Source organism: the organism of the source record quoted next, unplaced genomic scaffold, assembly GCF_019419815.1.
Source record: "Pyrus x bretschneideri cultivar Hongxiangsu unplaced genomic scaffold, Pyrus_bretschneideri_v1 Contig62, whole genome shotgun sequence".
Taxonomy (NCBI): domain Eukaryota; kingdom Viridiplantae; phylum Streptophyta; class Magnoliopsida; order Rosales; family Rosaceae; genus Pyrus; species Pyrus x bretschneideri.
In genome coordinates, this window is record NW_025999801.1 from 23,188 (window position 1) to 38,397 (window position 15,210).

Sequence of the window (15,210 nt, forward strand, 5' to 3'; positions counted from 1 at the left end):
TTAGACTAAAGTAAGAATGTATATGTATACGCACCAACACAAGTCGTTCTTAGATGAATCCAAGCCAAACAATTACAGACGACAATTATTCACTAAATCACTTTAAAGCAAGAATTTAATTAATAATACATTACTGCACTTCCTTAACCATGTGATTATCACCTAGCTGACAATGAACACGTTAGCTCCGCGTTAGAACATATTGGGTTCAATTCATTGTCTTGAATATCACCCACATTCATAGGCGTCTCTTGTGGGCATAGAGAAGGCCTAAGAGGCATTTGCAGACATTCAACATCTCCTCCAAGCATTTCGACAACTTTGGACATCGAAGGGCGATCACTTGGTTTCATTTGAATACACCACAAGGCGGTTATAACCATCTTTCTTATTACCTTCTTTTCCTCCTCTGTAACATTGTCCATTTCCAAGTCATTTCCCACAATATACTGATCGTATACCCACATTGGGAAGTAGATTTGGCTTGAATGCTCTACCGTTACATTCAAATTCTTCCTTCTGCTTGCCATTTCCATCAACAACATTCCAAAACTATAGACATCGGCCTTGTATGAGACACCTCCAATATTTTTGTAGAACAACTCGGGAGCAATATATCCCATTGTACCCCGTGCTGCCGTCAAAGAGACAATGCTATTATCTACAGGATACAATTTTGCAAGCCCAAAGTCAGAAACCTTTGCTTTAAAGTTCTCATCAAGAAGGATGTTATGAGGCTTGATGTCGAAATGTAGAATTTGCATTTCGCAACCTTGATGTAGATATTCGATCCCTTGCGCCACTCCAAGAGAAATCTCGTACATAGTCTTGATAGTTAAGGGAAGACTTCCTTCTTTGGAATAAATGTATTTATCAAGGGAGCCATTAGGCATGAAGTCATACACTAGAGCGCGCTTTGATCCCTCGACACAGTATCCAACAAGTCGCACCACATTAGCATGGTGAATCCTTCCGATCGTAGCTATTTCGCTAATAAAATCTTGGCCATTAGCTTTGGGCTTGCCCAAGACTTTAACTGCTACAAAACGGCCACTGCGCAGCTTTCCTTTAAATACAAAGGCAAAGCCACCTTCGCCCAACTTGTCCTTGAACCTGCGAGTCATTTTCTTGATGTCCGAGTAAGAGTACCTTATAGGCATGAAGTTGTTATTGCATTGCAGAAAATCTTCTATTGTGCTATACATTGATAAATGTCTTCTGCGCCATGTGTAGATTAAAAATGCAGTCACAACTAGACCTCCAAAAACAAATTTGGCTAGGAAAAATAACCCTGCATGCATTGACATTAATATGTTAGATCCACTGCGTACTACTTTTTCTTCCCTTTTTTTTTCAAATTACTTTGTCTTTGATGTGATTAAAGAGAGAGAATGGGAAATCTATGCTAATAATACAAGATGGCCTTAGTTCTTACCGATCAATATGAGTATACCCCATCCACGTTCTGTAACACAATCAATCGACCATGAGTTTGAAAAGTGCATAAAGTAAAACAAAAAAATAATAATAATAAATAAAAAATTCATAGGGTGTCTTTATTGACACCCAAATTTTAGTTAAGTTTCACTCAACTAAAAAATTTTGTCATCAAGCTTCCTAATTTGCCCTTGATTTTGAGTTCACCCAACCCACCAAGCAGCAAGCACCACTCACCAAAAGAAAGAGAACGAACACACACACCACCGCATACATTACCACACCAGCCTCCTCCACCTCCTACGTTGGTCCTTAATGGAAATAACATCTTGCAGGAAGTCTGCCAGTCATTTCATTTCCTTTCCCTTCCGGACACTTGAAACCGACACTCTCGAACAATTTGATTTTGGGTGAACTTACAAATGAGGGCAGACTTTGTAGTTTATAAGTGACAAAATGTTTTAGTTAGGTGAACTTAACTAAAATTTGGGTGCCAATAAAGACACCCAAAATCAAAAGACTTGAGCGTATGGACTAATTAACTGAAGCTCTTACCGATGTAGTTGTGCCTTGAACTCGACTTGCCAACTGCAAAAGATACATACCATAGAAAAGTGAGCAAAGTCATACACTTACAAGGTTTAAGAAGTACAGATAGAGGCCAAAGAAATAAAAGAAGCTTTTGGGGAGAAACTTCTTACATAACCAGATCCTTTCACGACCTGCAGTGAAAAATGTGAAGAAGAGTACACAAAATTAGCAATAGCTCACCCAGTCTTCAGAATTTAAAAAATTAAGGCTGTCGACCGAAAACATGTAAACATTGCATAAATAAAACTAAAAGAAGACCGCTTACTGATTTGATACCATAGATATTGAAAGAAACCTACAAGAACAAAGAAAGAACAAGACCATATTAGCATAACGAGTGTGAGGTGTATAAGTCGTTACAAAATAAATTAAAAATTCTAGTGCTGTCAATACATTGATAATATATATATGTATTATTTTTTTTCTACAGAGGAGGAGAGGGGGATTTGGAACGATGAAAAAGTTACCTACGGATACGGGTAACCGTTTCTCTATCAAAAAACTCTAGTTCTTGAATTCTTATTCATCTACCAAGTCTAACTTATGTTTTGGAGTTTCTCAAAACAAAACAAACAAACAAAAAAAAAAACTTATGTTTTGGAGAGCCTTGCCTCACAACACGTTGGTATGCAGGATTAGGTCTAACCTGTCATTCATTTCTTCATTTTGTATAATTAACTTCAGAAGAAGAAACTTAATAGAGCAAGCATGACTCGAAGAGAGAATAAGGCAAGTTTTTCATCATTTATATGTATAAAGGTAATTTCAAAATTGCCTTCTTCCATTATGATTTCAAAAGAAAAAATTCACAAAAAAAAAAAAGAAAAAAAAAGGGCTTTTTGACATAGACACCTCCTCGTCTTTGAAATTTTTAGACTAAACATACACTCCCTTTAAAAAGTTGATCAAACACTTTCCTAAAATTTTGGTTATTAAGACTATGTACGACTTCTCTAGTTCTCAAACACTTTCCTAAACATAAACTCTAGTTCTCAAACACTCCTTTTCACGACTTCTCTGGCCATTTCATTTTTTTTTTTCTTTTACCTCTATATCTATGCTTTTTTTTTTTTATTTATTGTTATAATTTTTACTTTTTTTGTGAATATAGTAGAATATTTATAAATAAAAAAATTATCATATTTGATGATTTGAAAAGACCCAATACATAATAAAGATTTGTTTGATTATATAGCTACATCTAATTACCTATAATATGGACACATTTAGTTTTATAGTAGATTTGTTTTTTTGTATTTCTCCGTACATTTAGAACGTAAACGTACAAAAGGGTTATCTGATAGAGACATTTGGGATTTTTTGTACATTTGGTTTTTTGGTACATTTGAAATTGAAACATACCAAAAGGGAAAGTTCACTTATTTGTCTAATTAGATTGTGTATGCATTCGATTCTTTATTTAATTTTTCTGTACGCATTCAGGTGTGATGATCTAAATTTCATATGTTTGGAATTATTCACTTAACACCAATTTGTTACATTCAGGTCTCCACCCCACATCTCACAAGTTCAAATTCCCCAGTTTTGCAGATTACGTCTGCAATTAGATCAGAGATCAACTGCTCTTTTGTTATCCTGCACAAGATTGCTTTTGGGAAGGATCTGAAGCATTTCCTCTCTGTATGTTTATTGCCATGTAGCTCTATCTTTTCTAATTGATGGTGTTGATATTACACTGTATTCATGATGATGATTTAATTGTTTCTTGATTTGTAACTGTTTGTAAATAATGTGACATATATGAATTGCTGTCCGTGTTTGCATGAAAGGGATGGCAATCTGTGTAAATAATGAAAGTTGCGAATGGTGTTATGATCGATTAGGTGATTGCTAACCTATGACTTTGTTTGGAGCTCAAATTTTGTGAGCATTACATTGGATTGTATTGCATTTGGTTTGATGTTGTTTTGGTTGACAATGCAGGGATAGGAGAAGCAAAGAGGATGACACTTATAACTGCCCCTCTCCATCGGCCGTCTTCAAATTTGGATCACAAGAAGGGAGCAACATAGGTGTTTTCCCTATTCATTTAGATATGGTTAGTGTAAATAATTGGACAAAAGAGCCAAACAAACCCTTTTCTCTCAAATGGAGGCGATGATGTGGTCGACGGCCACCAGCCACAACTCAAGAGTTTGGCCTTCATATAATTGGATTATAGTAGAATTTTATTTTGGTTCGTTTCTTTTTTTCCTTCATATAAGTGCAGGTGTTGTGATGTTTTGAATGAAGGGTGATGAAGGGTGGTTCAGACACTTCCTCCTTCCTTAGAGCAAGTGGAGATGACGGTTTGTATAAAAAGAAAAACTTGCCAGGTACTTCAATTTTCTATTTTATTAATTATTGTTTGGTTTTTCAAATGTTGTATTCACAGAGAGAGACCAATTATATCTTTAAGAAACAAGTTTCTTTGTCTACATTGCGAGAATTTGCAGTTTGCAAATTTCATTGGTTATTATATTTGATTAAGTTAAACTTGGATTTCTACATTTTGACATTTTCGTTTGTTTCTCTGTTGCAGAATTGGCTTCATTTCATTCCAGTAACTCTCTAAATAGGGCCAAGAACTCACTAAATAGGTAGTCAAGAAGAATTCAGTGTTGCCTTCATTTTTTGCCTGCTGTTTACTCTCTTCCTGGATACACTCTCACCGCTTCTCTCGCTTACCACTTTTCTCTCACTCACGGCTTCATCTCTTCTGTTGCTTACAAGGTCCCGGCATATATTTTTTAATTTTGTGTGGTTTAATTTATTGAATATTTGAAAAAATAGATAAAATTTTCAATTTACAATAACTGATACGATGTTTGTTTTGAAAATCATTAGGTGAATGGAGAGATTTACAACCATGAAGAGCTGAGGAGCCGTTTGCCAAATCAGATTTATAAGGTCTGATCAATTATAAATGAAATGAACTTTCATTCCCAATGGCCTTCTTTATCGTTTTTCTTAACGGGCTAGCTGAACATGAGGTGGATGCTGACTTTATCAAATATGAGAATGTTTTAGGATTTTATTCTCATTTTTTGCCTGTTTGATTACTTTGCTTTTCGTAATCTGTTTTGCTTATCGTCAATTGGATGAGACAACATATTTTTGTAACCAGTTTGTACTTTTACCATCTCGGTTTTGATGGAATTGGTGCTTTCAGTAATGGGTTCTGAGGGACTTGTAGTTTTTGAATTCTGGGTTTTTTTAACAGCTATAGTATCATTTGTGATTCATTTATTAATAAGATATTACATAGGGAATTGTTGTTAATACTCTAAAAATCTCATTCTACACTCGCGATAAGTGTATTTTTCTTTCTAATTATAAAAAGTTTAGAGTGCCAAATGAGATTTTTAAAGTGCTAATAACAATTCCCTATTATATATAGCTCTACTAGGAAGGCGACTGTATGTCTTCATCCTGTAAAATTGTATATGGCTCTTGATGTCGGCTGAATTGAATCTAAATGAAAACCAAGCTGTTGATCTTCCCAGCCCATATCACTTATCTCTTGCTTATTTAAATTATTTGAAGATGCGTATGTTGATTGGTGATTTTGTTGGATTCACTCAGCTCAAATATATGTTATATGAATCGCTACATTTGAGAATGTGATTATGTTCCTACCACCATTTTGCCCACTTTCTATGGAAATTATTCATGCTTCTTGTGAATGATACATTCACCTCCTGCAACGAAGTGCGGGTACATTTTCTAATTTAAGTTAAATCATACTGAGTCATCAATAATCATGAACTCTTCATTTATGCGAGTCAAACATGAGACCACCTACCTACTAGTTTAGTGGAATACCACAAGTGGCATGTTGATACCATTAAATCTCATTTTCCATATAATGGATTGCAGAATTAGGATATACCTAAACTAATTTAGTCAGTGATTGAACCTGAACAATTAAGCAGGGCTTTATTCTTGCTTGAATGTTTGTTATGTGTTCATAGTTTGACAACGCAATTATATTTCCGACTACCAAAGTTATTAATTTAGTCGAGAATTGGCGCACCTGAAATGGTGTGAGGAAAACATGTAGACACATAATTCACATTCCATCCTGGGCATCTGCTTTCTCTATAAGGCGACTCGAAATAAAGCTCAAAGCCATACATGAGGGCATGGTGTATGTCTTTATAAGACAAGTTGCTGTAGTCCTCAACGTAGCCGGCAGCCCAACTCATTTCTACATTGCTCATCCACTCTACACTGCAACCCTCATCCAAATCCCATACTCGGAAGTACGCGAATTCGCCCCAGGTGACATAGCTGTACGTTTTTGGTTGACTCGAAGAAGAAGAACTTGTATTATTCAAGCATGGAGCAGTGTCCACGTATCGAGAAGAATTCGATGGATTCGAACACTTCAAGTAATATATATAATCAAAAGGGTTTTGCCAATATAGAGAAAAGATGTCATAGGTGACCAGAATATTTTGAGACATGGAAGAGCAGTTGTTGCTCTGAAGGCTAAAATCTCGGAGTCGAATTGTTTTGTTATTGTAGTCGATTGCCTGGACATGGTATTTTCCGGAAGGTAGGTCTAGTACTGTAATGTTGCTATCACAGTACAGAGTATACGATATGTTGCCACAGTACTTTGGATCATCGTTCAGTCGAAAAGGATGGCTTATGTTGTGGATATGGCCGCAGGATGAAGTGCAGGACTTGGCACTAGTGTTGTCCTTAGCGTTACAAGTTTCACTGCATAAGCAAAGAAGAAGAAAGGCTAAACTTAAGGTGAAGGACCTGGTTCCACTAATTTCCATTGCAGAGAGAGAGAGAGAGAGAGGGGAAGAGAGGGTACAATAGCTTAAACGCCAAGTAGTTATATAATATAGGAGGGCTTAAAGCACCTTGCGTAAAGTTGCAGTAAGCCCGTCAAATATCCTAGGGAAAAGTCGGTCAATGGTGTCCTAGAGAAAAGTCGGGCATGGTGTTTGACACAGTCAGTCAACGGCAAAGACAGACTTGTGTAATAATAATGCGCGCTCTCTCTCTCTCTCTCTCTCTGGTATGTCTCTTTCAATAATGGAGACACTTTAATTGGAAAAAATAAAAAATAAGTGTTTCCTTGAAATTCTTATTTTATAAAGAAAAGCACCTAATATTAATCATTCAAATTCACATTCAATAGTACAGTCTAGCGATATTCCTTTTTACTTGTAAGTAAGAGTTTTTAGATTCAACAAATTTGAACCACATTATTACTAAACCCTAAACCCTAAAATGTTCATAAAATTAATTTACGATAGTCTACATATTTATCTTTTAAAAAACATTAATTTAACAAAAAAAATAACCTAAATTCATTCTTTAATAATCCCGGGCTAAAATTTTAGGGTAGAATGGTTGGAGTAGAAAAACTGTTTTTGGGCTAAAAGCTAAATTTTTCGGGCTAAAAAATTTGACTTTTAGCCCAACCATTGGAGATAGTCTAAAGAAAAGCACCTAATATTAATCATTCAAATTCACATTCAATACTACAGTCTAGCGGTATTCCTTTTTACTTGTAAGTAAGGGTTTTTAGATTCAACAAATTTGAACCATATTATTACTAGCTTAAGTAAGAGTTTTTAGATTCAAGAAATTTGAACCACATTATTACTAACTCATTATGAGACACCATTTACCCCTTAGTATCCATTTGCTCATAAATTTTTTTTTTTTAAAAAAAGCCCAAATTTAAAATAGACTGCCATGTAAACAAATATATAACCAACTATGACAACATATTTACAATTTTGCCAAGATGCTATTACTCACCCTAGTTATGATAAACAATTAAACCCATATGGCATTTTAACCTTTCTTGTATCATAAATATTAGTAACATATATAAATTAATTTACCCATATTCAAAAATTTAATAGCCATATTTCGTATGAAATAAATTCCTTCATACAATAATTATTTTTTTAATCAAAAAAATATTGTTTGAATCATGTAAATACATGCATATAAATTAATTGACCTACTGATATAAAATATTATACTAATTTACCTACGTTTAAATTAATTGACCAAAAAAAAAAATTAGTAATATTAAATAAGGATAATTTTAAGGATTAGTTTGGTATTGATGTGTTTTGAAAAAATATCACTTTTGTTATACTGTGAGAATAAGCAGCTGTGAAATAAAACTGTAGAGTATTTAGTAATTTTTTTTTTATTTTTAAAAAAGTGTTTTTAATAATAAAAAAAAAAACAGTGTTATAGTGTTGGTGAATTTTTATGTAAAACAGTTATGACTATGCAAAATGGAAAAGGATTTCCTGGGAATCCGGGGAATCCCGTGATCGTATTCGTTCATTGTACATCGTGCGGTCAGAAATCATTTCAAAATTTAAAATTAAATATAAATAGTACCCAACAAAAATTGATCGCACAATATACGATGAACGATCACGATCACGAGATCCTCCATATCTTTAGAGGATCCTTTTCCATGTAAAATAACTTGAGGTATAATACTAGATGTGCCATTAAACCGAAGAACCCACCCACCTCCATCTTCTCCAACCAACTTGAACCCAGCCACTACTACATCTCATCCCGACAACCCACTCTCAAGCTTCCGAAACCGCCATTTTTCACCCACTCACCTACCTCTCTCTCTCTCTCTCTCTCTCTCTCTCTCTCTTACCCAAGCCACTGCCATTATTCATTCCATCAATCCAAAACACGAGAGCCACCCCCACCTCACCACTCGAACAGATGCAGCCACCAACCCATTTAATCCCAGTCCAAAATCAAACCCTCTCCTAACCCACCCCAGAATACAATAATATAAAAAATGGCTGATTATATCATTTCAAGAACCTCACAATTCCAAAAACTAAAAACCCACTTCAAAGATGTAATATTTTCTCTCTTCCTCTTTTTGGGTTTTTTATTTTTTATCAATTCTCTTCTGGGTTTTTGTTTACAGTGTAAAATCAACACTAAATTACTAATTTTGCTTTGATTTTTCAAATACTATTGAGGCGTGATAACCTGTTGCAAGCTCAGCCATGGCGGCTACTGCGAAATCTAACGGAAAAACCATCACATACTCTGCCATTTCATCCAAGGTTCCGACAATAGCAAACCCTTTAATGAATAGTTGTGGCAAATTTCTTCCAACATCAATCACCACGCAAAATTAATTGTCGATGAAAACGATCCCACTCTCCTTCGAAATCTGCTGGAGGAAACAGACCTTCTTTCAGATCTGGTCTGAGACGAGTATTTATCACATATAGCCAAAAATTAACTCTTAATTTCAAAAATGCCACTTTTTATAAAATATTTCAAATATATTCAAAATTTCATCTAAATAAACACAAATACCCTTAAATTTAACAATAAAATAAATTAAAGACTTTTTAGCCAAAATGATTCGTGATATTGACATAACTCTTTAATCTAGTCCTTAACAATTAATGATAATCAATAGTAGTGTTCTTGAATTTGTCTATCATGAATCATTTTAGTCTTTCTTTGAATTTGTCCATCGTGATCATTTTAGTTTTTTCATGAAAAATTTGTCAATTGCTCTGTTAGTGTGATGATGTAGCGCCACGTGGGTCTCACAAATACAATCATATAACGACATGTGAATTAACTTTAAAAACTATTTTATATTTAAAACTAAAAATGATATTAGTAAGAAAAAAGGTGTTGAAGGCATGATTGAAATTCTGCTACTCCCACTTGCAGTAACCGCAATGGTGCTCAATGTCGGTGATGAGGGGTCGAAGGGGATAGGGTTGTGGTGGTGGAGTGTAGAAGCGAAGGTGAAGTTGGATCGGAGCTTAAGGCGACGGTAGCTAAAAAGTCTTTAATTTATTTAATTATTAAATTTGAGGGTATTTTTGTCTATTTAAGTAAAATTTTGTATATATTTGAAAGTTTTTATAAAAAGTGACATTTTTAGAATTAAGAGTTAATTTTTGGCTATATTTGATAAATTCTCATCTGAGATTGGTTTATGCTAGAGAGTGGTGAGCCTGATGACAAAGAGAAAGGAAGGCAGGATTGGAAAATTGAAAAGTTCATTTATTGGTTACTGTTTACCCGAATTTCTTTGAAATAAACTATTTTTATGAAGTTGCTTTTTCTAGCTATGGGTTTTCATCTTTTTTTTACCTATAATTTAAAAAAAAAAACTGATTTGAAGTGGTTACCAAACGCTTAAAATTCATACCCACTTTTTGTTAAAAGTTAAGCTAAACCAAAAACAGGACTAAGTTTACCACTCTGAAATTTCTTACTTTTCAACATTTCATACATCAAGTTTTTCTCATTCAGTGTCATACCTAAGGTGAGAATTGTGAAACACTTTTATACATCCGTTAGATTTTCTGTGAATTGTGGGGCACTTTTATACATCTATTAAATTTTCTATGAGAATCTCCGTTAACCCATGATACGGCACACATGTGAACATTAAAAAAATTCAAAAATTTAAAATTTAAAACTCAAAAATACTAAAAACCTAAACTTTTCATAATATTGAGAGATTGAATCTTTTCACACTCAGCCAAATATTCTTGGAATTTTAATTAGATGAAACAATGAATCTTGAACAAAGCAAAGTAAAACGTAATACTAAGAGATTCAATCATTGAAGTGGACGTGGATGCATTGCTGGGTACTCAATAGTCCAAGAATGAAAACTCTCATATCAGTTTCTATCCAAAATTTTGGAATTATGTGTGTGTTGCAACGATTGTCTAAAGGATTATTCTTCTTTTATTAAATTTCCATGGAACATGAGCATAGGGCACAAAAGTTGAACGAATGAAATTTCAACGATCTGAAAAGGGATTATGAGTTTGACACATCATTTTTCTTCCTCTTATGCAATCATGTTTATTAAAAGACAAAAATAAATATGACTTTACATAAGGAGAGAGAAAGAGTATTTATCTTTGAAAAAATCAACTATTTATTGAAGAGGATGTGGATGTTGATTGATGCATCGTGTGAATACGAAAAAAGGACCTTGAAGGGAGACGAGACATTCATTAGAAGCTAGAAAAAAAAAAATTTACAGTGATTTAGAGAAAAGCAAGAAAGCCTCATTTTCAAAGTGGTAGTCATTGCACAATACTTGATTACAAGAAAAGTCATAGTATTGTATTTACAATTTCAAGTCTTGAAGGGTAACGAGAGTGCAAATTTCCAATTGGAATATGATATGAAATTTCTACATAACTTTATGTGACTGTTTGGGCCCAAAATAATATTGTTGGGCCGAGTGTAAGTTTGTGCTCGGCCCAAAGCCGTTTCAAGAATACTATGGGCTGTCTGGTGATCCCGGGCCATTCAGCAGGGATGGTCGAGTCCTATCATAAGAAGGAGTAGTTCAGATAAGCAAACGGGTCGAGGAAGTCCTAGTGCAATTAGGATTCTCGACCAACAATGAATAAAGCCTAAAAAAGGGGTGAGTTCAAAGTCCTAATGGGGGTAGGGTTGTTCGGAGCAAAGTTGGAACGGAACAAGAAATCACAATCCAGATATGATTTTAATTCAATCTCAAGAAGGAGTTGGTGCTATAAATACAAGACATCATGCAACAATTAAAGACCTTCAATTCAACACATAACTGCCCTGCGCAAAACCTCTCAAACATCTTGAGACTTTTTATTTTCTTTTTCCCGTCGACACATCTTCAGTTTGGATAAACAGCACTGTTGCCATAGAATCAGCCGACCAAGGAGCACTTTCAGTTTGGATAAACAGCACTACGTCGAGGCCGACTGGTTACCTATCCAAGTCTCGGTCGAGAAGGGTTTTCGAATCCTTATTGGCAGAGGTCATCTTATTAGCCTTCTCGGCGAAGTAAGGTGTTACGAGTTACGACATTTGGCGTACTGGACGCCGAGTGATTTTATGATTGGATATTCACAAGTGAGTTTCAGAATTCGGCATTCTGACGGCCGACCCACTTTCACCATCAAGACATACATCACCTTTGAATACTTGTGTTCGTACAGTTTGGTGTCGATTCGACGTGCTTATACTCTTACGAATATAATCACTGTGACTGAACCGGGCGCCGACGATTTGTGAACTTCGCAGAACTAGCAACCTTGTCTTCCGGCTTGAGAATCCAAAGGCCGAGATTTGTTCTTTCCTCGGCCGCAGTCGCAAGATAAAGAAGTCAGCAACGCGCTCAACGCAACATCAACAAATTTTACTCCTCGGCCGAGCTCGACCGAAGAGTTGGCATGCCCTGCATTCAACCGAATGATGTAGTTAGCTTATTAGTTACTTGGCCTGCGCGCCACGTAGGCTTTGTAATTTTTAGGGTCAACATTTTAGCACGCCCGGTTGAACCTTGTGCTGGACTTTCGGAGCTCATGACCATTGAGACATGGTCCGTAAAGAAGAAACAATCATGGGAAAGTAAACAACTGACTTACCAGTGCAAGGCCCTGGGCAAGATTTGTGTCAGGCACAAAATTCGATCATTATTGCGTCACTCGAGGCTATAAGTGCGACACGCCGAGATAAGGAAATTTGTCTCGGCGGACAGCCTCGCAACCCAGAAATTCCCAACCAAACGGCAGGCATTTTTGTTGAAGGAATAGTGGAAGATTGCGACAAAGATGGTGGAGAGGGTTCTGATCCGCCAACTAGGTCGTTTCTTCGAAGACGACTTTATGAACAATATCGACAGGTCGAGCAGTCGATTGGCCAGAAAATGAATGATTTATTAGACGAAATACGAAGCAACAATGATACACAGACTAAGATGCTTGAACTGTTGGTTAGTAAAGCCTTCGAAGATAGCCACGTCGGCCAACCTCGGCAGCCTTCTTTTACGAATGTTCCATTACAAGCCGAGAAAGGATCCGCTCGGCTACAACCAATTGACTTAGAGAAAAGAGGCGGATCAAGCAGTAGATCTGACGGACCTGACTAGGGAGTAGAAACAGTATCCGTCAATATGACCGAGATCCAAAGAATGATCAACTCGGCCCTAAAAAAGTGGCCGAAGTTCCCAAAATTCATCCACCCGTACCCGGCTTATGTAGAAAGGTTCGAATACCCTAGAGGCTTCAAGATCCCAGATTTCAGTCTGTTCGCTGGGGAATCATCCTTATCCTCTTTAGAACATTTCGCTCGGTTCACAACGCAATCTGGGGACGTCAATAGTGACTTCCATAAACTACGGCTATTCAACTTTTCACTGACAGGGTCAGCTTTTGCTTGTACATTAATCTCCCACCAAACTTCGTCCAGAGTTGGGAAAAATTGGTCGAGAAATTCCATGAACAATTCTATCGACCAGGGATGGAAATGTCCGTTTCATCGTTGGTTAGGATGGCTTAAGTTTCAGACGAATCACCGATGGAATACTTAACAAGATTCAAGTCGGCCAGGAATTGGTGTCGAGTACCTCTTCCTGAAGTTGAATTCGTCAGAATTGCCCTAAACAGCCTGGACGTGGAATACAAAAAGAAATTCCTGTGGGCAAATATTCGAGATATGTAAGAACTTGCTCAACAAGTTGAGCAGTATGATTATTTGCTCCGAGAGGAAAAAATATCGAAGTCCTCATCCCAGGGACCACTATACAAGAATCCCACGGTCAGCTACGCATTGGCCAAAAGTGAGAACCCCCAGTATGCCAGTGTGGACGCGGCTGAAATAATGATAGATAAACCATACGTTTGCAAGGCATTAGCTCAGGTAAGTCCCAAAGATGCCAAGACCCGCTCGACCGCTGAGGAGATGAGTAAAACATCGAAAGTTTACACTTTCGATATCACCAAAACCGATGCAATTTTCGACTAGTTATTTGTAGCAAAGATCATTAAACTTCGGCCAGGACATAGTATCCCTAAGGTCGAAGAATTGAGGGGCAAAACATATTGCAAGTACCATAATTCAAACAAGCATGCTACCAATAATTGCGTTGTGTTCTGTGACGCGATTCAAAATTGGATCGAGAAGGGTAAGCTAAAATTCCCAGAAAAACAGATGGCAGTCGACATCAATCCCTTCCCCTCAACAACAATTGGTATGGTGGATGCTCATCTCCCTAAAAACAAAGGAAAAGGAAAGGCTGAATTCATCCCTGTGCAACATGTCCGTAAGCAGAGGTCAACTAAGACTGAAGATTGATTTATTTTCAAATGCACCACCCACAGAGCCTTCAGGGCCGGCCATCGATGAACCCATGTCAGGTTTTAGTTCCGAAGAAACTCATGAATCAATGGTTTTATGCGACCACTGTAAAACACGAGTTGAACCTAAAAAAAGGGCATCTCCGACACCAACTTCCAGCCCACCATCCACGACCGCTACAAAACCGCCAAAGGAACTCAGCGCCGGCCTACGACGCCAAGTGTTTGAGAGACTCGATCCATAGGTACAAGTAAAAGACCCAACCCCAGTCAGACGGCGTCTTGACTTTGACGCACCATTCTATAATGAGGATTTTTACTCGCGCAACTCAAGGAGTTTGGGTTCGTAAGTCGATCGAAAAAACTTCAAACCGCCTAGGCCACGAGACCAATGTTGGTACAGTTACAATTCTCCAACTGGCCTATATATGGCGTTATCTAAGTCTCAAAAACGTCGTCGCTAGCGGATAGATTGCATGGCTCGATGACAAGAAGCGCAGGACAATTCGACTACCCGGTGGTAACCAAAAGAGGCAGTAGGAAGTGGTGATGATCACCCTACCCCGACTATCATGACCGAATTACTTGAGGGAAAAAAGGTAGTTGCTCGCGACTTTAAGACCACCATTGAAGAGTCCGAGAAATGCATCAAGCTCCTTCTTCGGCCTGGGGAAATGAGAGCTCGTCTCGAGCATTTTAGACAAGAAACCGAAAGGAAACTTTTCCCGCTACCACAGCAGGAACCGTTAGTCAAAGTACAACGTAATCTGCACCCTCCATTCCTCGGTGAATCCTTGGAGTACATGCGGGAATTTCATAAGAAATATTCCGCCAATGACTTATACGGACTACCCAAGGCATGTCAGGAAGCCCTCGACCTATCACTAACTTGCCCTGATGTCGAGCAAATTATCCAAAAAACTTTCGATCCAGCAATAAAAGCTAGGTTCCAGTATATACGTAAGGTTCATGTCCTTGGCTTTGAGGTCGACCCATACACAGATATAGACGCCGTCGAATTACCCTTTTCACTCGA

General features: G+C 37.0%; 1 protein-coding gene across 1 annotated transcript; it reads right to left on the minus strand.

Annotated features, from left to right (window-relative positions):
• Positions 1–25: 25 nt before the first annotated feature.
• Positions 26–6,857, minus strand: LOC125471862 (rust resistance kinase Lr10-like). Its single transcript, XM_048572741.1, has 6 exons — positions 6,065–6,857; positions 2,294–2,323; positions 2,139–2,159; positions 1,993–2,025; positions 1,436–1,465; positions 26–1,291 (listed from the first exon to the last, which is right to left on the minus strand). Exons 1-6 carry the CDS (start codon positions 6,819–6,821, stop codon positions 159–161), a joined length of 2,004 nt encoding a protein of 667 aa, XP_048428698.1. The 5' UTR covers positions 6,822–6,857; the 3' UTR covers positions 26–158.
• Positions 6,858–15,210: the final 8,353 nt, after the last annotated feature.